The sequence below is a fragment of the Podarcis cretensis genome (assembly GCF_951804945.1).
Source record: "Podarcis cretensis genome assembly, chromosome: 9".
In the NCBI taxonomy this organism is placed as follows: domain Eukaryota; kingdom Metazoa; phylum Chordata; class Lepidosauria; order Squamata; family Lacertidae; genus Podarcis; species Podarcis cretensis.
Window position 1 is genome coordinate 41,442,362 of NC_137178.1, and position 25,697 is coordinate 41,468,058.

At 42.5% G+C, this 25,697-nt stretch overlaps 1 protein-coding gene across 5 annotated transcripts in view; it reads left to right on the forward strand.

The window, feature by feature from the left end:
* Nucleotides 1–13,753: 13,753 nt before the first annotated feature.
* TMEM131L (transmembrane 131 like) overlaps nt 13,754–25,697 on the forward strand; it is a 72,456-nt gene continuing 60,512 nt past the window's right edge. For 3 of the 5 annotated variants that reach the window (XM_079990405.1, XM_079990406.1, XM_079990409.1), the window contains exons 1-3: nt 13,755–14,017; nt 14,863–14,933; nt 24,004–24,047. In XM_079990405.1, coding sequence (XP_079846531.1) covers nt 13,894–14,017; nt 14,863–14,933; nt 24,004–24,047 — 239 coding nt within the window. In that variant the 5' untranslated portion in view covers nt 13,755–13,893. Of the gene's footprint in view, nt 14,018–14,862; nt 14,934–24,003; nt 24,048–25,697 lie in introns of all 5 variants that reach the window. The other 2 variants (XM_079990407.1, XM_079990408.1) reach the window with 1 other exon arrangement.

Below are 25,697 nucleotides of genomic sequence, written 5' to 3' on the forward strand. Positions count from 1 at the left end.
AGTTTGTTGTCAGGGACCAAGCATCCCTTCCATACTGAAGTTGCAAAGCCAGGAACTATGGTCTGAAGAAGAAACAGTTCAAGGATGGCAAGAGAGAGAGAGAAGTTTGGGAACATAAAGCAGGGCTGGGAAACCTTTTTATTCCGTGTGAGGAACCTTCCAGTGGTGGGTGGGGGCAGAGGCAAACATGGGTGGAGCTATGGATCTGAATTTTGCATAGTAGGTTATATTTGGTCAGAGATTTCTGCCCACATCTCTCCATCCAGGCAAGCAAAAGATTTTTGGGAATCCCCCCCCCCCATTCATATAATACTGTTTACTGTATCTTTGCTTTTATTGTACTGTTTATTGTTCAATATTTTCATCTGTTAAGTAGACTGGTGATGAATTTAAAGCAGACAAATAGACAGATCACAATTCAGTCAGGCAGAAGCACATGAAGAGGATGCAGAGCGGGGCTGATGAGGGGGCTGGCATGGAGGGAGTCCTGGAGGGCCTCATTAGGCTCTTAGACCTCAGGTTCCCCACTCCTAATATAGAGCATGTCAACTAGGCCGCTGCAATGCCTTCTTTGTGGGGCTACCTTTGAGGTTGGTCTGGAGGTTGCTGTTGGTGCAGAACATGGTTGCTAGGTTGCCTGAGAGGATAAACTACTCCTAGCACATAACACTTTGTTTGTGGGACTTCCACTGCTTATCAATCTTCTACAAAATCAAATTCAAGGTTTTGGTACTGACATATGATTTTATTCTGTAAACCGCCCTGAGACCTGCAGGTACAGTGGTGCCTCGCAAGACGAAATTAATCCGTTCCGTGAGGCTCTTCGTATAGCGGTTTTTTCGTCTTGCGAAGCAAGCCCATTAACAACTTAGCGGATTAGCGCTATTAGCGGTTTAGCGGCTTTTAGCGGATCAGCTGATAAGCAGCTTATCAGCGGATCAGCTGATAAGCGGCTTAGCGGCTTAGGAAAAGGGGAAAAAGGGGGGGGGGGAACCCGCAGGAACTCGCAAGACATTTCGTCTTGCGAAGCAAGCCCATAGGGAAATTCGTTTTGCAAAGCGCCTCCAAAACGGAAAACCCTTTCGTCTAGCGGGTTTTCCGTCTTGCAAGGCGTTCGTCTTGCGGGGCACCACTGTATAGGGCGGTATTCAATATAATAATAATAATAATAATAATAATAATAATAATAGGCCCTATACACCTCAGGACTAGGTTACTTGAGAGACTGTCTTATCCTTTATATACAGTGGTACCTCTGGTTACGTACTTAATTCGTTCCGGAGGTCTGTTCTTAACCTGAAACTGTTCTTAACCTGAAGCACCACTTTAGCTAAAGGGGCCTCTCGCTGCCGCCGCGCAATTTCTGTTCTCATCTTGAAGCAAAGTTCTTAACCCGAGGTACTTTTTCTGGGTTAGCGGAGTCTGTCACCTGAAGTGTATGTAACCTGAAGCGTATGTAACCCGAGGTACCACTGTACTCAGTACGTCACTATGTTCTGCAGGAGAGTTTCTCCTTAAAGTCCCCAAAATATCAGGTCTACTCCACAATATTTTGGAGCAGAGCTTTCTCTGGCTGCCCCTGTTCTGTCCATTTGACCCTTCCCTGTCCTTTTCTTCCGAGTTAAAATGTACTTTTTGTCAGTACTTATGTTTCTCTCTGCATGTGTGAACCCTGGGCATGTGACCCTACTGTTTCCCTACTCCCCCCCCCCCCCAAAAAAAAGCCTGAATTTAGTTATTCATAAAATTTAAAGGCCATTGATCGGCTTGAGAAATATTTATTTCAGAGGAAAACATGCACATTTCAAACAAAATAGTGAGGAACTCTACAATGTCTGTGTTGGTATAGTTACAGGTAGGTAGCCGTGTTGGTCTGCCGTAGTCAAAACAAAATAAAAAAATTCCTTCCAGTAGCACCTTAGAGACCAACTAAGTTTGTTATTGGTATGAGCTTTCGTGTGCATGGACACTTCTTTACATGGAAGCTCATATGAATAACAAACTTAGTTGGTCTCTAAGGTGCTACTGGAAGGAATTTTTTTACTGTGTTGGTATACTTACAGGTTCTGAATTCTAGGTCTGGGGCTAAATTGTGATAAAAGGCTCACAAAGGTTTAATCTGTAGTTCACTCACCACTTGATTATTTTCATACAATGCCTGGAGAAGTAGCTGTGCCCCATTAGCAGGAATTGGATTCTGCTGTATGAGAAGAGAACATATGTCTTGAATCAGCAGCAAGGGAATGCTTGCAGCTGTATTATGTTTTCCACCGAAGCTTACCTACCTCCTCTAACAATCAGTTTATAAGAAATTCTGGCATCAGGGTAAAGATATAAATATATCTAATTAAAAATGTATGTAACCAGTAAGAGAGAGGTGGCTACAATTAGTCAGAAAAGCTTAAGTATATTAAACATGCAGTGCATTTTTATATTTGGGGATAGACAAACTTCTTATCTGTCAATTGTACCTAACAAAGCAGAGGAAGGAAAGTAGCGTTCACAATTATTTGCTGAGGTGAATATCAATTTGAAAATATGCATTTTGATGAGACACTGGGCAAATATTGACGCATACTACAACATAAGTCACAGACAAAATGAGGCAAGAGCAAAATTACTTGCTCTAGCAAGCAAAAAAGAAGCAGCAAATGTTTAGGTCCAAGGATGTAGTCAGAATCACCTATAATGCTGATTTTAATTCCAAAAGTTAATATAAAAAGGTGGGTTTGTGTATGGAAAGAGTAAGTGTTAGATTTTTATAAATATGCTTAAATGTGTATCTGAAGGTTAACAGATAGAGAACAGATGTTACATTTCTCTTTGATCAATTATTTATGGATATATAAGGAGGATATGCAAAATTCATACATGCATAATAAAGCTTACAAGTTTATTGGTAGTATTCATTTAAAACTAAAAAACAATTCTTTTTAAAAAATGGTGTGTGGTTAATTAGTTTGCATGTAGTAAGGACTATAGCTCAGTGGTAAAGCACATTGCTTGCATGCACAAGATTAAATCCCGCAGCATCTCCAGAAACGAATTAAATGTTTAAATTCCTAGAGTGGTGGTGCCAGTTCAGTTGACTACACTGAGCAAGAAGGATTGATTGTAAGGCATTTTCCTAAGTTCCTGGTCAGCACCAGGTTTTATATACTGTATGCTGCTAATGGCCCAGAGTATCTAAGATACTATGAAACTGATCCTGTATAGAAATAATATGAGCCTTCCATATACTGAATCAGACCCTTGGTCCTTTTAGCCAAGTACAGTGCTGATTGTCAGAGGTATTTCCCAGTTTTGTTATCCTAGATCCATTTTTAATTGAAAATTCTGCAGATTAAAACAGGGATCCTTTCAAAATACGTGCAATTCCCTTGAGATATAGTACCCCCTACCACAACTCATATTCTGTACGAGGAGTTTGTTGGCAACTGTCTGCACCTTGAACCAACAAGGAATATATAGCTGCACATTCCATTGATAATAATAATAATAAATTTTATTTATATCCCGCCCTCCCCAGCTGAAGCCGGGCTCAGGGTGGCTAATCACAATAAAACAGTACAACAGTACAACACAATACAACACTCTAAAATCATTCATTATAAAATTAATTCAAATCAAACCAATGGCAACCATTGGGCCGGAGCTCCGCGAAGATTGCCGAAGGAGGGAGTCAGGCTGTGCCCTAGCCAAAGGCCTGGTGGAACAGCTCTGTCTTGCAGGCCCTGCGGAAAGATGTCAAGTCCCGCAGGACTTGTTTTTATAGTATCTACTATTGCATATGGATTCTGATTCTGGGAGTAAATTAATATCTGGGTTTGGAACATGCTCCTGAATGGGAGTAATGAACGAATTCACTCATTTTCCTGTAACACTGAGTTCCTCAGGCACCTGATTGGTCACTGCGAGAACAGGATATTGGATTAGATGGGCCACTGGCCTGATCCAGCATACTCTTTATCTTCTTACATTAGTCCAACATTTGAACCGCTCCATCATTCTCTTTCTTCCAATATAATTTTGCAATGAGGTTAGACAACCCTTTTTATTTGTTTTTGTTTTTGTTTTGTTTTTTGCCTCTGCAGAGAATAGCTCCAAAGTTGTAATATCATGCTGCTTAATTGAACTGTTATGCAACTTACTCAAAGGAGTTGCTTACATACATAAAATAAATGCAAAATGTAATAAAACGATAAGCTGGAACATCAGGCAGCAAGGATAAACAAATTGAACCAAATTCAGTATGCAGGTGGGCAAAATTAAGCAGACTCACCAAAGACTCATTAAGACCAAAGGGGGGGGGGAGACTCTTACAACCTTTTCAAAATATGCAAATAGCCTCCCATCATAGTGAGGAATACTAGTTATATAACCTTTGGAGAAATTATTTTAAAATCTATGGTCCTGGTGGTAGATATTCTAATCAAATGTACTGGGAGTATACACACAGTAGAGCCTGATTCGAATTTAAATACTGCAGGGATAACTGTGATAACTGTTTCTCATGATCCCACAAGGCAATGTGGGCTCTCAGACTGAAAATGACCCCCTACCCCTGATCTAGGAGAGAAACCCTTGGCTTCAAACTTGCTTCAATAGAGATATTTTAACCCATTCTATGACAGACATATTTATGTCTTAAGTTTTTATACCAGCATCAACTCTGTGTTGTCTGGATCCAGATCCACCTTTATTTGTTTAGCCGTGGCACCTAATATTTGTCCAGGGCAAAAGGAGCAGTAGCCTTCCTGCATACTGTTAGAGAAATATACAGTTTGGTTGCAAAAAAGAAAGAAGAATAGGTATTTTCAATATTACCTGCTTAATGTTTGCTGAGACATTATGCCAGAATACCTGCACAGAGGTGTTAGTGGGGTTTTTGTTTGTCTGTTTAATTAAAAAAAAACACAGTCAATAATTAAACTAATGATTTGTAACAACAACAAATAGATTTTCAGGGCAGACATGGCAATCAGTAAGGTTTCCAAACCTTACTGCCTTTTTAATGGAACTCCTTAAACACTGCAGCATTTATAGCAATATCACAACTGTTGCTCTTGCTCTTCTGGTTTTATAGAAGAACATTAAAAAAAACCCAATTGTTTTGACTTCCAGACTCCCTGTTGAATAAAATGTCCGTGTGGCATGCTAAGCATTATGAACATGGCTCTTTTTAGGAACAGAAGCTGCATGTCTAATCCTCCAGTGCTGTGTTAAAGATCGACTGTTTCTTTCCCAGCTGCTGGTTTTCAACTGTCAACAAGAAATGCGAGTGAATAGGCTCAGGAGTTCTGGGCCTTTGCTAAAAACTGCAAGATGGTTGAAATGAAAGGAAATGGAAAAAAAAGAATGCAATGTATTAGAAAAGTCATACATATTTGAAGACCTCCTGCTTAGATTATTTAAAATTACAAGCTTGTTTGTTTTGAGATCCTTGTGAAAGAATATGTTTTCCCCTACGTGTAAATCCATGGGAGTGTGAGGAAAAGTTAGAATTCTTAACTAGATGACAAGCAAAATCTTCTTATTTATTTTTTACTGTCCTTGTTCGTCAGTGAAATAGGCAAGCTGGCCTGTTCAGCCTCAGTAAAAACTTTGAAACAGTCCTTCTCCCTTATCTTTGTTATGGCTGCAGTAGCCGAAGCCAATGTGGTTAGTGAGCTCCACTGTGAGAATTCCTTGTACCTGGAAGTTCTGATGCAAGATCATAACACCACTCAGCAGGTGACCTTGACTGGTTCTTATCCCTCGGCCAACCAGAATTATTTCCAGAATTACTGTAAAGGTAAAAGGAGGAATTTGGAGGAATGGTGGAATAGAAATAAGACAGGAACAAAGTTAGGCTACAATCCTATGCATACTTACCTGGGAGTAAGCCTCACTTAGCATTGTGGTACATACTTCTGACTAAACCTGGATAGGATTACTGAGTTACGGTACCATGAACCTTCACACGTTACTTCAGCTTCATCCAATATGAATCTTGGTAAGTTTTTAGATACAGTGAAAGAAATGTTTTGATATTAGTGGAAAGGTTTCTCCACTAATGTACACGTGGGCCAAACTTGACATGATGTTGAAGACGTATGAATGCATCTTCCGACATCTCTGTGTGTGGCTAAAAGCAGCTCTGTTATTTGAATAGGGACTATGGCATTGGGAGTGGGTCTAATCGTTTTCTTCTACACTAATTCCCCAATGCATATTGCCCCCCTATGTTGTCCACCCCTTCTTAAGCTATTGAGGATGCATTCTTATATCCTCCATGTCAGATCTAGTTTAATCCTAAGACTACCAGGTTTTTGTGTGTTGTTGTTGTTGTTGTTGTTGTTGTTGTTGTTATGATGAAGTAGTAGACTGAGATTTCTGCATTGCAGGGGGTTGGACTAGATGGCCCTTGGGGTTCCTTCCAACGCTACGATTCTGTGGCTACATCTCATAAAAGCTCATTTCACAATACGTTATTAAATATTTAAACTGCCACGGAACACTTTGCAACAATCTAGCACCTCATCTAGAATTCTGGAATGAATAAGGAGAATTATTTTTTAAAAAAGACAATTCAAGCTTGGATTTGTTTAATTTCTTAGCAGAAACAGAACTCTTAATTAAATCCAGCAAGAAACTTTATCCATTCTTACCTGTCAGTTCTTGAGAGTCTTTTTGGACCTATGTCTTACAGGGTTCAGTTCAGTTCCATGCTTATTGTTGCTGTATTTAAAAGTGCTGTGAGATCATTTATGACTTCAGGGAATCCATCCAGCTTCATTGTCTTGGAAGATTTCAAAGCTTTGCATTCAGTTTTAAATGCCTTCTTAAGCACGGACAATGCTCAAACAGGCTTCCCAAAACTCAACGAAGCTTACAAAGCTTGGAACGCTATTATAACGCAGTAGGCCTGACAGGAGTGGACTCCAAAATTATGCTTTGGATACGTATCTGTGGTACTTAAGTAGAGGACTACTTATGCTGAACAATGTAGATTGAGCAGAAAGAAAAACGCATGGTGTGTTCGTATCAGCATTTTCTTGTAATAATCAAATTATGCCACATTAGTAATTGGTCAGACTGCTGCTGTTTTCTCAAATGTGTCAGCAGCAACTATAGAGAAAGGGAACACCTAGCCAGAGAATGTCAAAAGGACTGGTACGCACAAGGACATCTCCACTGCAAACAGGACAGTTTGTCTTCCTTGGCCCTGAACAGTGGCCTTGCATGAGTTGGTAGGAGCATTAGCGATACCACCATACTGGATATTGACACATATTAAAGGGGTTTCAGTATGTGTGTTGTTCGATGAAGAGTGGTATTCACAGGAGTATTATAGGCTTTAAGTTTCACCTGTTTTGCTCAACAATATATACTTCCTTGCTTTTTCCTACCTGACACATCATGCAATTATTAGCGAAACGGCAAGCAAACGTTCACCTCAGGATAAAAAGAGCAAGCTTTAATTGTCAATTTCAGGAATGACCAGGCTCTTTAAGAGTATGGCTGACTCAAATATTTCCAGTTGGACTGGTCAGCTTTCCAGGCATTGACAGATGCCATGTAAGTATTGTGTGTAAAACATGACTCAGTGGTTAGTGAACTGGGGGTTACTTAAGGGGTGGAAAGTTCATCTTGTAATTCAACAGGAAGTCACACCTGAGCTCTTAAAGGCTCGCCCAATGCTGTATGCTTTGCAGGAGGCAAAAGGCAAGCAGATAACTTTTTGCAAGCAGAAGGCGTCGTTTTTCCCAGTGCCTACAGTGAGTAGGCAGCCCTCGATGCGTGTGCAAGTAGGTGTGTGCACCAAAGCAAGATAATATGGTCTGAATCTAGGAAGATTATAAAATTGCAGTGAATTCATTCTTAGCTGTCAAACAGTACAGTGGTACCTCAGGTTAAGTATTTAATTCGTTCCGGAGGTCTATTCTTAACCTGAAACTGTTCTTAACCTGAAGCACCACTTTAGCTAACGGGGCTTCCTGCTGCTGCCGCGCTGCCGGAACCCGATTTCTGTTCTTATCCTGAAGCAAAGTTCTTAACCTGAAGCACTATTTCTGGGTTAGCGGAGTCTGTAACCTGAAGCATATGTAACCTGAGGTACCACTATATTCTACTTTCAAAAAGTTGTATGTTTTTTATGTACAGTTGCCTTGAACAGCTTCAATATTTTATTTATTAATTAGTGCTTTTATAAAGAAAATAACAATACAGTGGTACCTCTGGTTACATACGCTTCAGGTTACATACACTTCAGGATACAGACTCCACTAACCCATAAATAGTGCTTCAGGTTAAGAACTTTGCTTCAGGATGAGAACGGAAATCGTGCTCTGGCTGCATGGCAGCAGCGGGAGGCCCCATTAGCTAAAGTGGTGCTTCAGGTTAAGAACAGTTTCAGGTTAAGAACAGACCTCCGGAACGAATTAAGTACTTAACCTGAGGTACCGCTGTAATATAAATAAAATAGAGCAAAAAGGTCACAGCCATACATACCTTGGGAATATCTAATTACTGCCACACATTATATATGGACTGTCCTATGAAAAGCAGCTGTTTTTCAGGATACAGCACCCTGGTACTAACTAGGTTGTGCTGCACCAAAAATGTCTCCACAGTGTTGACCACAGGCTTTTTGTTTCTTCCTTGGCACCAATGATGGCTGGGTGTCTTCTGGGACCAGTAGGGTGGAAGGCACTGATGGGAGCAACCCTTGGTGCCAGAGTCAAGGACATCCTCTTCCCTTTGAGTTTAACAAGGGCAAAACTGAGAAGCGGACAGCAAGCAGAGTCGCCTCCTAAATTGTAAGTAAGTAAGAAGGCAGGCAGGTGGTGACAGGCTGATGACAGGCAGAGGTTAGTGGGACTGTGCCCCATTTACTCTAATGGACCACCTCCACTGGCACAATTCCAGTTCTGGATTTAGCCTTTAAAATCCAAAATGGGTTGAGGACTGTGGCACCAGGAACAGAGCCTTCTCAGTTAAGGCAACCCTCTTATATAGATCCCTCTCCACACGTTTGCTTAGTGCCGCTGTTGCATTAATGTGAACAGTGGTTCCTATCCCCACTGAAAGCATCTCCACTCCATGGGCTCCCCATCCAAATTCTCAATGTCTTCTGAAAATCAGAACTTTCTTACTCCTAAATCTTCAAGTGAAAACTATTATTTCTCCCAAATACTTCGGGCGGTTGCCAATTGTTTTACAGTACAGCGGTACCTCGGGTTACATACGCTTCAGGTTACAGACTCCGCTAACCCAGAAATAGTACCTCGGGTTAAGAACTTTGCTTCAGGATGAGAACAGAAATCGTGCTCCGGCGGTACGGCATCAGCAGGAGGCCCCATTAGCTAAAGTGGTGCTTCAGGTTAAGTACAGTTTCAGATTAAGAATGGACCTCCGGAATGAATTAAGTACTTAAGCCGACGTACCACTGCAGTTGCTTTCCTGTGATGTTACTGACTGCATGTCTCTTTGGCCCTGGGTTTGTGTGGCACGTCAGCCAATTTTATTGTTGTTGTTTTGGAATGTGATGTAACTTGAATGCAAACATGGAGTATATGCTTTTCAGTAAACATAAATGCACTAATGGCCAGCAGACAGTCATGTGAGTATACCACATAATTAGAGGTCTGGCCCCACCCCAACCTATGTGAGTGCTTCAATCACACACTGAAATCATGTCCCGGGTGTTTTGAAATTTAATACTAGGTGTAAGTGGCTGCCATTGGTACTGCAGTGCTTAGAGAGGTGTAGTTTAAGCCTCCGCTCTTCTGCTGTGATCTCAGTAAAACATCCCCCATAGCAATTGGCATCAGTAAAAATTATGTCATTGGGAGCCCCCTCCCATTCTAATTGCCACTCTGGGGATGTTGGTGGTAACAGTATAGCAGATGATAATCCCTTGGGGGTCCCCATGCTTAAATATTTCATTTCAAAACACCCAGGCCATGATTGCTAATCAGATTGTTAAAGTAGCATGTAGTTAGGCTCTCAGAGAGATGTGGAGTTATGTAATGGGGAAGTGACTCTTGCATTGCTGCAGGTGCATACAAATTGAGACACTGTTTTAGGCTGGGGGAAAGTGATTAGCCTGCAGGCTGTGCCTTGCTTGATTAAGTTAAGTCTCCACAATCAGTCAGGGGAATCCCCAATACTAGATGGAAACAGCCATATGTTTGATGCATATATGCAGAAAGCAAGGTGCTCCCTCACTAAACCCTGAAGCAAAACTATATTTTTAAATATACAGAATGTTCACAATACACAGCACAAACCATTTCTTTTGTCAAATAATGGGTGCATTTAAAGAAGGGAAATAGAGCTTTTATATATGCTTTTCTAAGGAAAAGCAATATTATTACAGTCGTACCTCGGGTTACATACGCTTCAGGTTACATACGCTTCATGTTACAGACTCTGCTAACCCAGAAATAGTACCTTGGGTTAAGAACTTTGCTTCAGGATGAGAACAGAAATCGTGCTCCGGTGGCAGCAGGAGGCCCCATTAGCTAAAGTGGTGCTTCAGGTTAAGAACGGACCTCTGGAACGAATTAAGTACTTATCCCGAGGTACCACTGTATTTATTTTTTTTAAAATAAAAATTCTAAACACCTAATTGTATGACTGCCCCTCTATTTCTTTCTATCCTTTGCATTTTAAAAATGGCAAATGCACACAAAAATAGAATCATATGAACTACTTTCTGCAAAGCTTTGATACACATATATGTAACAAAAAGAGTCTAAGAAATACGTAAAAATACTACGTAATTGTGCAGTGTATAGAAAGGAAACCACAATTCTAATAGATCTTGGCAGAAGAAACAATAATTGCTTTTAAAAAGAAGAAGAAGAAAAGAATCGCTCTTGCTCTCCCCCTTCTCTCTGCATCTTTTGGGGCTGCTTTCTGACGAAGTATTCTTCTGCTTTAAAAAAACAGAAAGGGAAAGCTAAACACCCCTTTATCTCTTTGCACGTACTCAGGGTGTGCCTTTTTAAGTGAACAGAAATTAGTTTAAAGTTTTTGAATGCTGGATTTAAAGCAACTGTGAACCAGCAATTATCCGTGATCTAAGAAAGGGTGGGGCTCACTGTTTGCTGAAGAGGGCAAGTGGAACTTCGTGTTGGGAGCTTGCTCACCTACCTCTCCATTTCAGAGCTTGTTTCTGGCTTTAACATTGTGGAGTTCACGGATCAGGGGTTGAGAACATCAAGGGCGGGGTTCCCTAGGCCTCCCTGTCTGACCTTGGAGACTTCCCTAGGCCATATCCATCACTGGTCCTGCTCCCACGCCCTCCTCAAGTGCTTCTGCCTGGCTAGAATGTGGCCTTGAACTGGGACAATGTCTCTTGCTTGTCTGGATAGAGGCTGTGTGTGTGTGTGTAAACACTGCCTTTGGTGAAGCTGGAATGTAGCCCGTTTTTGCCTCTGGCCTCACCTACCCCTGACATGCAGGTAGGGTGGGGTCAGCCCAGAAATTCCTCCTTGAGGGAATGCAGCCCTGAGGCTGGAAAAAAATAAATCCCTACCCTAGTCTTGGAGGAATAAGAGATTATGTGAGGCAATGGAAAGGGATAAAGCAGGGATCAGCAAACTTTTTCAGCCATGGGCTGGTCCACCGTCCCTCAGACCTTGTGGGGGGCGGGACTATTTTTTTTTGGGGGGGGAATGAACAAATTCCTATGCCCCACAAATAACCCAGAGATGCATTTTAAATAAAAGAACACATTCTACTCATGTAAAAACACCCTGATTACCAGACCATCTGTGGGCCAGATTTAGAAGGCAACTGGGCTAGATCCAGCCCCCGGGCCTTAGTTTGCCTACCCATGGAATAAAGGGACAATTCCATCCATCTGCAAGACTGCTAAGGAGGAAAGCAAGCCTCAAACTGGGAGTAAATAGGCTTATTCTTTTTTTTTGGGGGGGGGGTGTGAAGCACAACATTCAATTAAAATATCCCATTAATATTTTCCCCCTCTAGTTTTAATTCTGCTTTGACCACAAAGTTGGTGTGAAGATGGAACAACCACAAGAGCCCCCCTTTTAAATAATATTTCATTTGTACTTGACACCAGAGTGCTTTCAAAGCCTAACCTACTGAAATGCCACCTCTTTGCTGCTGTTGTTTTCGAATGAGTGCAGTATCTTTGCTGACATAGACTAGGTGTTTTTGTTTTTCAGGTTTTGAAAGTTCTAAAATTTGTGAGCTGAATTTGTAGGAGGCGTTATAATATTACTATTATTTTATTGGTGTGAGTTTTGATCACCTGTGAAACGGAATAATGCACAGCCAGGCAAATGTTTGCTACAGAACTGCTGTCACTGAGCAATGCCTCTAATGTGTTGTTTTGCACTTGGTATTTGCATTCTAGGCTGTTATGTTAAACAGCCAATAACTCACTCTGAACTCAGCAATACTTTGTTTTAAATTTGTATAATATTGGCCTGCGTGTTGGTAGATGATTTATCAACTAGGGAAAATGTTTCTTAACACTCATAATGTTCTCAAAAAACTCTTCCTGTGCCCTTTGTAGGTAGAGATAAAGAGGTAGCAACATATTATCTGGAGCCAGTTAAGATTCAGATACATTGTTTTGTGTTTGGGTGTTGCAGCAAAAATATAAGCGTGTGTTGTGTGGTACCTCAAGAAGGCAGACACTTTGGTGGACGGGATGCACAGCGTAGTCTTTTAAGCTGCAACAAGACCCTCTACAGTGGTACCTCAGGTTAAGTACTTAATTCATTCTGGAGGTCTGTTCTTAACCTGAAACTGTTCTTAACCTGAAGCACCACTTTAGCTAATGGGGCCTCCTGCTGCTGCCATGCCGCCGGAGCACGATTTCTGTTCTCATCCTGAAGCAAAGTTCTTAACCCGAGGTACTATTTCTGGGTTAGGGGAGTCTGTAACCTGAAGCGTATGTAACCCGAGGTACCACTGTACTGTGTTGTGTTCCAACATCAGAATGTGAAGGGGGACCCTCATGAAATCAAACTGGAAAGTCCTTCTCATCTAGAATCAGAGTTTCCAGCTATGTGTCTCATGAGATTCACACTGCATCTGTAATTGGAGAGCCAGTGTGGCCCAGGGGTTAACGTGCTGGACTGCATGCACACCATACACTTAAAGCACATTTACCGCCCCGTCCCCCGCATGGGAACTCTAGTTTCAGGGCACTGGGAATTGTAGCTCTTTGGGGATAAACTACAATTCCCCCCCCCCCAAAAAAAAATTGAGTGTGTGATATGTATGGCATGCATGCAGGCTAACCCTCAGACATGGGAACTTGCTCTGGTCTCAGACCAGTTTCTCAGACGCATATTTCATCGAATGACTGTGCTTATAAAATGGTTGGCAGGGCTGGAGAACAAGGCTTACCACGTCAAGCCACCCAGAGGTCCTGAGAGGACAACAAACAAACATGCTTCTGGGGTCAAATAACTTGGGTATGGTTCTGCAGTCATCATGACTGGCGGGAATTCCCCCCCCCCCCCAGCCGTGTTGTGCGGGTGTGTGGTGACTGCTCTGGAGGGGCTTCAAGCTGTGGCCCGCTCCGTCTGCCGAGGGCCTTCCCCGCTCTCTCCTGTCTTCCCCTCGTGCGCATCGGCCTGGCTCGCTTTCCCATGTGCTCAGGGGAAAGAGCAGCGCCTCCGCCTCCGCCTCCTCCCGCGGGGCGGAGCCCAGCGCGAGGAGGGGAAAGCTGCCTTCTCATTGACCATGTCCCACCCCGCGCCTCGCCGCGCACTCTTCCTCCCTATCTGTGGCGCACACGCGCGCGCAGCAGAGGGAGGCGGCGGCCGCCACCGCAGCAGCAGCAACAGCTGTAGCTCGGCCAGCCAGCTCCGAGCCTGAGCGCAGAGCCGAGGCGAGGCGAGCGAGCCGAGACCAGGCAGCATGGCGGGGCTGCGCTACCCGCCGCAAAGCAGCTACTGCCGCGCGGCCACGGCCATGAACCTTCTGCTCGGCGTCTTTCAGGTCCTCTTGCCCTGCTTTCGCCCGGGAGAAGCGCAGGGCCAAGGTAAGAATGAATGGCTGGAAGAGGCGGCCAGCTTGGAAAGGAGTGGGGGGCTTTTTGCAAGGCGGCGCTGAGGTAAAACGGGGCTGGAAGGTCGCTTCGGGAAGGGAGACCCCCGCACGGGCCCCCACGAGCCGCCCTCCCCATCCTGCCTTTGTGCAGCGGCTCTGCGCTGCCGCCTTAATGGTTCCCAGCCCCGCTGAGGCGACGGAGTTCCTCTTCCTGCCTCGTCCGCCCTGCCATTTCGCTTCTTATTTGCTTATTCGCTTTGTTTGGACTGCGAAGGGCGGCCGCGACCTTGTGACAGGCGGGCAGGCGGCGGGGAAAAAAGCGGGCGGCGGCGGCGGCGGCCCACAATGCGGGACTCCTTCCTTCCCTGGCGCGCTGCCGCTGCACGGGCTCGCGCTGCTGCTGCTTAGGCGGCGTCGGCGATGCCGCCCTGTCTGCAGCCTTCGCGGGTCACCGCTTGGAGGAAGAGGAGGCCCTTCTTTGGACTCGGCCCCAGGCTGATCTTTCCGTCAAAACCCCCCCCCCCCACAAAACCCTGGCTTCCGACGCCCCTTTTGTGCGCCGGGTCTGCCTGCGTTTCGCACGTTGCTGCTGCTGCTGCAGCAGGAGCGTTTAAATATGGAAGCGTCTCAGGGACGAAACAAAACAAAGCCCAGCCTCCTGCTGCTGCTTCTGCCTGCAGCGCTCTGGCTGTGAAAGGCCCGCGAGCCCAGAGGAGACTCTCTCCCAGCTCGCGCCGTGTGCGTGTGGGTCGAGGCCACAGGCCTCTCTCTGCACGTCCCCCTCTCTTGTTGCTGGTGGAAATTGCAAAGAGCTTTCTGTTTTGTTTTCGCCCCTAGCCATGGACCCCATCCCCAACGTGGTGGAGTTGTGGCAAGCGGAGGAAGGCGAGCTCCTGCTGCCTGCTCAGGTAAGGAAATGAGGGGCGGGGCGCGCGGGGGAGGGGCGCGCGCGGGGTATTGCGCAGGCGCAGGAAGGTGGCGGTGGCGGTGGGAAGTTCTCCTGCCTTTAACTCTGCGCAACGGGAGTTTGCCCTCCTCGACGATGCTGCCTGCAGCTCAGTCTGTTTGCCCTTTTTTTCAACCTTACCTCCCTGCGCATGATTTTGCAAGTTATGGTAGCTTCGGAGATGGTGAGCCCCGGTCAGTACCGGAAGTGGCGCTTCCGCCTCACCTTGCCAGGATTTTGGCAGCAGACGCAGTTATGATTTCATTATGCTTCTGAAAGGGGAATTGGGTAGGCATCAAATAACATGTGATGCTGTTGGGAGGCGCGCTGAAGTCTGGCTGCAACTGATATTTGTAAGACAAACCCAATTGATGCAGCATCGCAGCATTACTTCTACAGGGAGCAAGTCTTATTAAATTCAGTGCATAGGATCAGTTCTGCTTTTCTCTTCTGTTGGTTTAGTGCTTTTCCAGACTGCATCAGTTTATAAACTGTAACACTTATTGTCCCCTCCCCTTTTCAATACAGCATCTTTCGTTTGTCCCTTAAATGCCAACCATAGTAAAGTGAGAAAATACAGCAACTTAAAAGAGTGTTTTAGAATTTTTATGCATAGTGAACAGGCTATTCTCAATTTAAGTTAATATTTTATTGAAAGGAATTTATTTTTATTTATACAAGTATGTATATACTGCTATATCTTAAATATCAGGGCATTGTACATTAACACAATTCAAACCATGGAAAATAATTATTGAAGTGTCTGGCTAATAAAAATGTCTTAAGCAGCTGATAATAGCTTGTTGGCATACAAATGCCTGCAGCCTGAAATTTAAAAACCAAATGACTTATTTACTTAGTTAACATGTTGAATGTTCCCAAATGAAATAATTATTTGTTTATTTATACCACGTTTAAAGCAAATGAATTGGTAGGCTGGGTGTGGGTGGGGAGAAATTGCCATTTCTTGTTACAGATACGAGGAAAAAACCAAAAACAAGTAGCTGCAACTTTTTTTAAAATGGTTTGTCTGTAGTTGTACACAGGGAAGCATTAATAAATGCAGTTTTCGGAGAAATGCATGATTGTACATTGCAGAAATCTAAATTCACCAGTGCAGTGTCTGGATAATAGTAGATTGATCTAATAAAGCCTGGTCTAGTGAAGCAGGTGTGGGGAACCTTTAAACCTGCAGATGTTTCTGAACAATAAGTTATAATACCTGGCCATTGATCATGGTGCTGGAACTACTAGGAGTTGCAGTTCAGCAGCGCAGGGACTACAACCCCCATCACCCCTAGCTAGCATGACCAGTGGTCAGGGAAGATGGGAATTGTAGTCCAAAAACAACTGGAGACCCAAGCTTGGGAAACCCTGCTCTAAGCCACCGCCACTGCCTGCAAGCCTGGGAACCACCTCTGCTAACACTGTAGAAAACTCTCTTATTTGAACTAGCATTACATCTGCTGAAGAGCATTCATCCTGCTGCAGCTTCTGCGGAAGAGACTATATATTACATGAGCGGGTGGTGGGTTGACTGACGGGTTTCTCCTTTTGCACATTGCCTCTTCATGTAGAGGTGAGAGTGCTCTTCTCCTTTCTGATGCAAGTCCCCTGGATCTTTCTTGTGAGAGAAGGCTTTGTTAGGGTCATGGTAGTCAACATGGTGCCCTGTAGGTGTTGTTGGCTACTAGCTCCCATCAGCTCCAGCTAGCGTAGTCAATATTTAGGGATGATGGGGTTGTAGTCCCTTGCAGGAGACAGAAGGTGATGGCCCAGGATGTGGGCGAGGGCTGCTGCATATCCAGAGTCCTAGTGTTTTTAGTTTATTGTTGAACTTTGACTTGTGATATGTGGGTAGGGAGGGATGGGTTAATTGTATGAAGCATGAGCTTTTTATTACTCCAGTACTTATTTACTTATTGGACGCGTGTGGTGCTGTGGGTTAAACCACAGAGCCTAGGACTTGCCCATCAGAAGGTCGGCAGTTCGAATCCCCGCAACGGGGTGAGCTCCCATTGCTCGGTTCCTGCTCCTGCCAACCTAGCAGTTTGAAAGCACGCCAAAACTTGCAAGTAGATAAATAGGTACCGCTCCGGCGGGAAGGTAAACGGCGTTTCCGTGTGCTGCTCTGGTTCGCCAGAAGCGGCTTAGTCATGCTGGCCACATGACCTGGAAGCTGTACTCCGGCTCCCTCGGCCAATAAAGCAAGATGAGCACCGCAACCCCAGAGTCGGCCATGACTGGGCCTAATGGTCAGGGGTCCCTTTACCTTTACCTATTTTGTCTTACTGCAGTTCTATTTAACTCTGCACTTTTTTATAACTTAATTTACAGCTGTTAGGAATCTTTTCTATGTTTCTGGGATAATATTGGATTTGGGATGCATGTGTAGGGATGTTTATTAGTATTCCGATGTTAATACTCTTATATTTTATATGAAATAAATACCAATTACTTTTTTTTTTTAAGATTAATTATGGGTGTCCCCGGAGTGTTATTTTTTGCTTTATTTTTCTTAGTGATATTGTGGTAGCAGTTTACATAGCTGATTTGAATATTCATTGGAAAGGAAAAGCAGAGTGTAAATAAGGAGTGAAATGAAGGTGGCTTGATTTTCTGATTCGTTAACTGATTTCAGTTAGAACAAACCACAGTTCCACAAGACATGACTGTTGCTTGTTCTAGTGTGAAGCAGAAGGATTCACACCTGCTCACATGAGGTGGAGGAAAGGGGAACATTCATACTTAAGGCCCACTGTGGTTTGTTCACAGTAATTTATAAGAGTCCTCGCCAACTTAGTATCTGCCAGATGTTTGTAGTACAATTCTCATCAGCTGCGTTCTGGAGGGGAAAAGGTTAGGCAAGGTAGATCTGAACTATGGCTGTCATGGAAGTTAGGGATGCAACTGTTTATTGTGCATAATTTGTATTACTTATAACTCAGTACCTTGCGGGCAGGGATGACCTCTAGCTCACCCCTTCTCAGTATCCGGTAGCTAGTCAGACCACTGCATCAGTTCTGCAAGCAAATACTTACAAATGCATGATCAAGTGTATTCAGTTGACATTGATAGGATAGCTGTTTTCTATCTTTTGATTTCCTGGTAACTGTTGCCTTTTAATTTGTATCATCTGCTGCATGAAAGTTATGACCTGCTGTCACATATGTTAGGGGAAGTTTAGAACCAACATTTTCTTTGCTTATTTGGTTAGCTGTAATTCCCTGTTCCGTGTGTTTTGTAAATAAAATCTGGTCATTTGGTTAATCCAAAGGGATTCTGACCAGCCTAGTTTATTGTACCCTATCTTATTGTTTTGGGTACCAGACACCTGGGATGTCTCAGTTGGTAGAGCACAAGACTCTTAATCTCAGGGTTGTGGGTTCAAGCCCCATGTTGGGCAAAATATTCCTGCACTGCAGAAGGTTGGACTTGCTGGCCATCATAACCCCTTCCAACTCAATAATTCTATGTTTCTAGCTGCTGTTAAAGTTGGTATCTAATATTGAGGGGAGTTAGGTGAACAAAGATTGAGAACTGGCAGAGTGGTAGCTTGGTGTGCCACTGAGATTATTCTTTCCTAAATAATTCAGAGTCATAATGACCTAATAGTTGAGGTCAGCTAGTGATTCCTTGACCTATTCTAGGATTGTTTTAGTCCTGGTGGGAACACTTGGGCAATTAGATATACGCAAGTAGGACCCTGTGATAAAATGTTGCAGTGTTGAGTGCTTCTACTCATGGCCCTCATCACTCCATTCAGTCCCCCCCCCCCCCAAGAGTCTCTGTATCAGCAGAGCATGCTGAGGTCATCATTTGCCTTTGGGGGGTTTATTTAAGATTTTTGTGGTGGATGCAATGTGGCATTTCATTATTATGCAGTTGATATATATGAATATCTGTAAATATTTTTTCTTGTATGCCGGTATAGGGGAAATAATTCTTTGAACTTCAACATAAAATAGTCTTTCTTCTTTTCTACCAAGAACATTTTCCAAGCTATTAGAAAAGGAAAGTTCTTATTTCCTTAGTGTATTGTATTACAGTGGTACCTCGGGTTACATACGCTTCAGGTTACATACGCTTCAGGTTACAGACTCCGCTAACCCAGAAATAGTGCCTCAGGTTAAGAACTTTGCTTCAGGATGAGAACAGAAATCGTGCTCCGGCAGCGCGGTGGCAGCATTATGGGAGGCCCCATTAGCTAAAGTGGTGCTTCAGGTTAAGAACAGTTTCAGGTTAAGTACGGACCTCCAGAATGAATTAAGTTCTTAACCCGAGGTACCACTGTACATCACTTTGAAAACTTTTTAGGTGATGAATTCCTGCTCATTTTTTATTTTTTTATTGGCAGACATGCTAGTATCAAAATAGAGTCAAACTCATTTAGACATCTCACTGCTGACAGTTCTAAGAAGCAGCAGTGAATTGCTGACAGATCTTCATCATTCTTTGCTGTAGCTGCTAGGAGAAGTGCATGCCAAACAGAAGGGCCATGTTGATCTTTGTTTGACTACTTCTTAAAATGCCTTACAAGGAAGGGATTTAGTTTTTAGATTCATTTTGTTTATTTCTCCCTATGGCTTGCCAATTTTTGTTCAGCCTGTATGAAATTCCAATGCCAAGATCATAGAATTGTAGAATTTGTACCCCCAAGGATCTTTTAGTCCAGCCTCCTGCAATGCAGGAAATATATTAACAAAATGTTTTAAAGGCCCAAGAGTGAATTGAGGGTTAAGTTTTTGTTTGTGAAAATACCCAGCCACCAGAGTTATCATTTTAAGTTCTGTCAGAACTTTAGTCATTGTTGGATGGCTTTGGAATGCCACCGGAGGGTAGAAGAGACCTTTTCTATATGTAAAAGGCAAAAGGTAGTATGCAACTAAGTTTTACTCAGAGTAGACCCATTGAAATGAATGGACCAGACATAAATGGTCTGAGTAAAACTTACCTGAACACTGGTTGAAGGAAATATCAGTGCATTTGGGTGCATGTGATACAGTGCAAATGTGGTCAAGTAATATGGGATGAGACAGTGCTATAACTGGTCTACTGAAATAATACTGTGACAAAGTATACCTATTTTTAGTCATTTGCAAGTTGAAAAAAATAAAATAGCCAACTTAAGCTTACCAGCTTGCATGGAGATGACCCTCACTTTCTGCCAAGCAGTTGTGCAGTGACCATTCTCCCAATGATGTCTCTCCAAACAAGCCCTCCTATCCACTATGAATTTGTACACAAATGTTGCATATACATATATGTGTCTGTGGTTACCTAAATTTCCTTGTGTGCCCTCAGCTGTATGACGAGGGCATCCAGGGAGTCCTAGCCCATTCAAGAAATGATTTCTAGTTAACTTTCAGGGAAGTAGGAATGACCTTGTGGCAGTGGCTATATCTGATGCCCTCCCTGCCCTCAGCCTCTAACTGCACTTTATGGTGCCCAAGGAGAGCCGAACCTGAGTTGTATTTGGTATGCTTTAAACAAGCATGTTTTTGTATTTATACATCACTGCAACAGTAATTGCTGTATGTGAATATATGCCATCAAAATGCATATAAAAGCAACCACAAATAACAGGTTTCCTTTGAACTTTCCTTTGTGGGAGCATTGGTTAATTTGTTTTTTTTTTAAGGACTGGTATTTCCTTTTTTATTTTGGTGGTACTTGTGGGCAAAGATTAAATAAAATGGAGCAGCTGTGAAGGTGTTAAAAATACAGTTTTGTCTCAATTATCAGCAAGCTTCCACGTTTATTTTACTTAAGCTACTGTGGGCATTTCCTAAAGTTCTTGGAATCAGACTGATACGAAATATATGATACAGTTATAATTTGAAACTAATGAGAAACAAAAGAAAAAGAAACATTGAAAGCAACAAAAATTAAGCTGGACAAAGCCAAGTCTGGAAACATAAAGCAGCTGCTGCTGCTTCTCCAAATATGAACACTGCCCCAGATACATGAAGAAATTGGTGCAGAGGGTGCCAGCTGATTAGAGCCCTATCTTTGTTTTTGCTTGTTGCATGAAGAGTTATAGCCAGATAAAGTTAATCACTAGCTTGTGTAGGACTGCTGGTAATACTTTCCTTCATCTGTATTTTGACAATACACTGTTGCAAACTTTCAAAGAGAGAGAGTGATTGGTTAAAAAACCTGAAGAACTACTATTGATGGTTTAAAATAACTCTAAATATGGAATCTGCATAGCAGAATCTGGTTACAGAATTACAGGCCTACAAGGAGTCTGAAGGTCGTTTTAGTCTTTGTGTTAAATCACATTTATACCACAATTAAACTCCATTACAGATTAACTTTATCCTGATAACATGCCACAAGCCATGACCTGGAGCTAAAAAGTGCTTTGTTCTAAATTTCCCCATAGCCAACGGATTCACAAAATGTTTTATTAGGGCTGTCTATATAGTTCAATTGAGCAAACCTAGAAACATTTTGAAGGGGGAAGCAAAATCCTTAAGGGCGTTGGCCGTCAAACCTGCATGCAGGAATATAGCCAACTGTAAGGAGAATGCACCAGTTTGTCTACTTTAAGGGTATTATTTGCACACATCGGCACATACACACCTGTGTTACAAAGCTATGGTTGAAGCTGTTGCAACTTTCAGAGGTTGCATGTGGTTTCATGGGGAAAATGGATTCCTCTTTTGCCTCTTGACAGAGATTCTTCAAGAGAGAATTGGGAGGTATACATATAATTTGAGCATATCTACCTAGATTCCGAAATGTATGACACTGGATTCACTACTTGCCATGAGTCACTGGGTTGCCAGCAATGGGCTTTGGGGAAATTGGTTTCCCAGAGTTTGAGCTTATGAATGGAATGTTACTTCCCATCTTTTATGAATCTGTGATTTCCGGGACTCTCCCAAGAGTTTTCAAGCAGCTGTAATTTTCTGCTGATATGTAGGCTGTTACCCAACTTAAAAAAAGAAAAAAAATCTGGGTGGTGCTTTTATTATTGACATTTGGTGGACACGGGTGGTGCTGTGGGTTAAACCACAGAGCCTAGGATTTGCAGATCAGAAGGTCGGCAGTTTGAATCCCCGCGACGGGGTGAGCTCCCGTTGCTCGGTCCCTGCTCCTGCCAACCTAGCAGTTCGAAAGCACGTCAAAGTGCAAGTAGATAAATAGGTACCGCTCCAGCGGGAAGGTAAACGGTGTTTCTGCGCGCTGCTCTGGTTCGTCAGAAGCGGCTTAGTCATGTGACCCGGAAGCTGTACGCTAGCTCCCTCAGCCAATAAAGCGAGACGAGCGCCGCAACCCCAGAGTCGGTCACAACTGGACCTAATGGTCAGGGGCCTTTACCTAACTGCAGCACAGGAGGACAGCATCAATTTGTAAGTGATTCTTCCAGCCTTATCTTGACAGTGACTGTGCACTGGTATCCTATCCACATATTATATTATATCAACTAAATTTTATACAGTGAATAATAGATAGCTAGTTTTTTGACATACTGAAATCAAATGCTATCTGAAATGATATCATGGTATAGTTAGCTTGTGGAGTTAATAAGATGCTGAACATTAAATAAAAGATGCCGTGTTCAGAGGAGTTGGTCAAACTTCCCAGAGAATAGAGTTGGCAGTGCAGATTGGCCTGCTGCCATGTAAACCTTTGGATGCCCCCCCATTACTTGTTAAACATGAGTTATTCTTGCTGCTCATTCCTATATCTGAGGACACATAGGGGTGAGGTAGGGGTAGAAAAACAATAGGCTTCCCATATGTCAGGAAAATTCATGACATGTCCTGGTTTTCGGGTGTAAAAATGGCGTCAGGGAAATTTAGTCAGGGAAAACCTGGATCTATGGTAGTGCTATGGAAAAAGCAGCGGAAACAGCTCCAAAAAGCTTTAAAACACCGTTGGGGGCGGGGGAGGTTTCCCCAAAAAATCTCAACAAAGCTTGCGGGTGTTAGGAATTGTACCTTTTGAAATATGGCAACTCTAAAATACAACAATTAAAATGCATATGTTTGACCTATGAAGTGTTGCATCATTTTATCTGTGGGCCTTTCTTCTAAGATAGGCTTGGATGTTGGTCACTTGAGGTGGTTTGTTTTTATATGAACTCAGAAGGAGCAAAGCTTATATGGGTACATTTTATGGCTTGTACATCTGTTTTCTCTGGATAGCTGATACAGATTCATTTTGTCTAAATGCACACACTTTAGGTTTTTGGGTGGGCAACAAGCAACAGATGTGTTTCATGCTGGCACTTAAGGTACCTCAAGTATAACAAAATATTTTTCATTAGAAGAAAATACCTGGATGTTCACAGGTACTTAAGTGGTTCCACAAAGCGATGCTGTTGGACTCAAGTTCCCATCAGTCCCAAACAGCACAGCAGTGGTGAGGACTGATAGGCACTGTTGTTTGAAAGGATGAAGATGACTCAGTATTTCAAAATTCCAGTTATGAGGGAAGGTTGTACTGAAAAAACAACAACCAACAATTTGGCACCCTCCAGCCTGCAAATAGTCCCAACAATTTATGGTGGTTGCAAGGTTAGGAAATGCTGCTTCAGTGCTTGTGGGGTTTTTTGAAGACCGTTTGGAGTGATATACTTGGCTGTTTATGCTACCTTCTGAAATTATACTGACTGCTTTTACTAATCTCAGTAGTGATGCTTGCTATTTTTTCACATCTTTAACTTTTTTTTTAATTAAAAAAATGTAGTCTGGACAGATGAATGAATTTAATTTAGAATAAGGTATTATTTGTTTGCTTAAAATTATTGACCACTGTTAAACTGATAAATGTGATAAACCAGACTCTGCAATTTCCTCAGCTATATTGAACTCACTTGTACTGGTTCTTAAATTTGTGGTTTTCGCTGATAAATCAGTGCTTAGCAAAATGAAGTGGGCTGATTCAAACATCATTCAGTATAGGGGGTTCCACTGAACAGAATATCCTTAAACAGCTCTGGGATTGCTAAAATACAAATGTATGTTGGAAACTTATATTTGCTGCTTATATTTCATGGTGTTTTCTCTGTCCACTAGGCTGAATCAGAGGAGGATGTGGAAGAACATCCACAAGAGCAGAGGTAAGCAGTGTTAAGATAAAAATAAACATCTTCCATCATACAGCAATAAACTATGTTTGCATTATTCCCTATAGTAATAGTGAAGTCGCTTACTTTGAATAATTTAATTTATGCTTGCTCTCTTAGTTGAGTGATGAAGACTAACAGCTTAACCTGTTGTTTTTGTCAGTGTTGTGGTTTTATGTTGTATGTTGCCCTGCAATATTTCTATGGAAATATTTCTATGGAAATCTGGTTTATTTATCAACAGATCAATGAATGAGGCTTTAATTAAAAAATTTTTTAAAATGCTTCTCATGCAGTATTCATTACCCATGCATTATAAGTTTAATTTTTAAAAATGTTGAAGTGCCAGAGTCTCTTCAGATAAAAAGAGTCTTTTTCCAGAGAATCCATACTAGCAGAAATAAAATACAGAATAGAGACGGGGGTGCCTTGTTGATGCTTCATTTAATTAAAACTGAATTCAGGTTTTCTTATTAATGCATATTCAGTCTTACTGTCTAAGAGTATGATCAAGTTTCTTTTACCTTCTTATTGCCAGCAAATGATTAAAGCCTAGAGCAGATGGTAATTGCACTGCTCCTTGTTTTCCTGCCAAGGAAAAAACAGGATTTTTTTTTTCAGTCAAGGCTGTTTTGAGAAGCGTATTGCTTCATTTAGTTTTCTGAATGTAAAAAGTGAAATCTACGTGGCATTGAACAACTTGGCATTTTCAGGCCTTTTGGTAAGGTAAATGTGTCACCTGTTGCAGCTGCATTCTCTCTCAACAGCTGTCCTGTTCAAGGGCATCCATACCATATCATGACTAGCATTAGCTAGTACGTACGGTATATTTTTAATCCATTTGGATTACTACAATGCATTGTATGTGGTGCTGCCCTTGAAGGTTCAGGAACCTTAGATAATACAAAGCACAGCAGCTAGATGGTTAACTTAGGCTCCAGAAACCTAGCCCATGTAACCAGTTTTAAACCCACACCAAGTTCCTTTATGGTCCATTTTGGGGCTTTACCCTGCTCCAAGTCATCTAGAGAGTTTTAAAAGTGATATCAAAGACTGTCTTTCCTCATATAACCTGCATGAGTATTCAGATCTTCATTCGAGGTCCTCTCTGGGTGTATCTCCTTTCAGATGTAAGGTGATAAGGAATAGGACCTTTTAGTGCAGATACCCCAAGTCTAAAATGCTCTCTCCAGGGAGGCTCACCTGGTCCTGGGCTTGGTGTCTTTTAACTCACTTTGGCTTTTCCTGGTATTGTAGTATAGAATTAGATCTTGGTATGGCTTCACCTTGCAAGCAAACCGGTGGTTATTACCCACTTTGTGGAGTTAAAAAAACAACAACACAAAAAACTGGTTATATGAACTATCTCTCACACTTTATTTTTCCTTAAGAAAGTTGACAGTGTTGGTTTTTCTGCCTGGAATTTTTTAGTACCGCTATTAATTATTATTAATGATTGGAGCAAAGACTGGCTTACCTTTGCAGTGAAAACAGAATGGCTTGGTGCACCCAGTTAAGAGCAAAGTCCAACATTCAACTAGTACTCTATAGAGTACATCTTCCATCATTTTGATGGCACTTTTTCTTTCAGTCTAATTTTTTTTTTAAAGCCAGGCCCATTCTCAAACTATTAGACTTCACGGA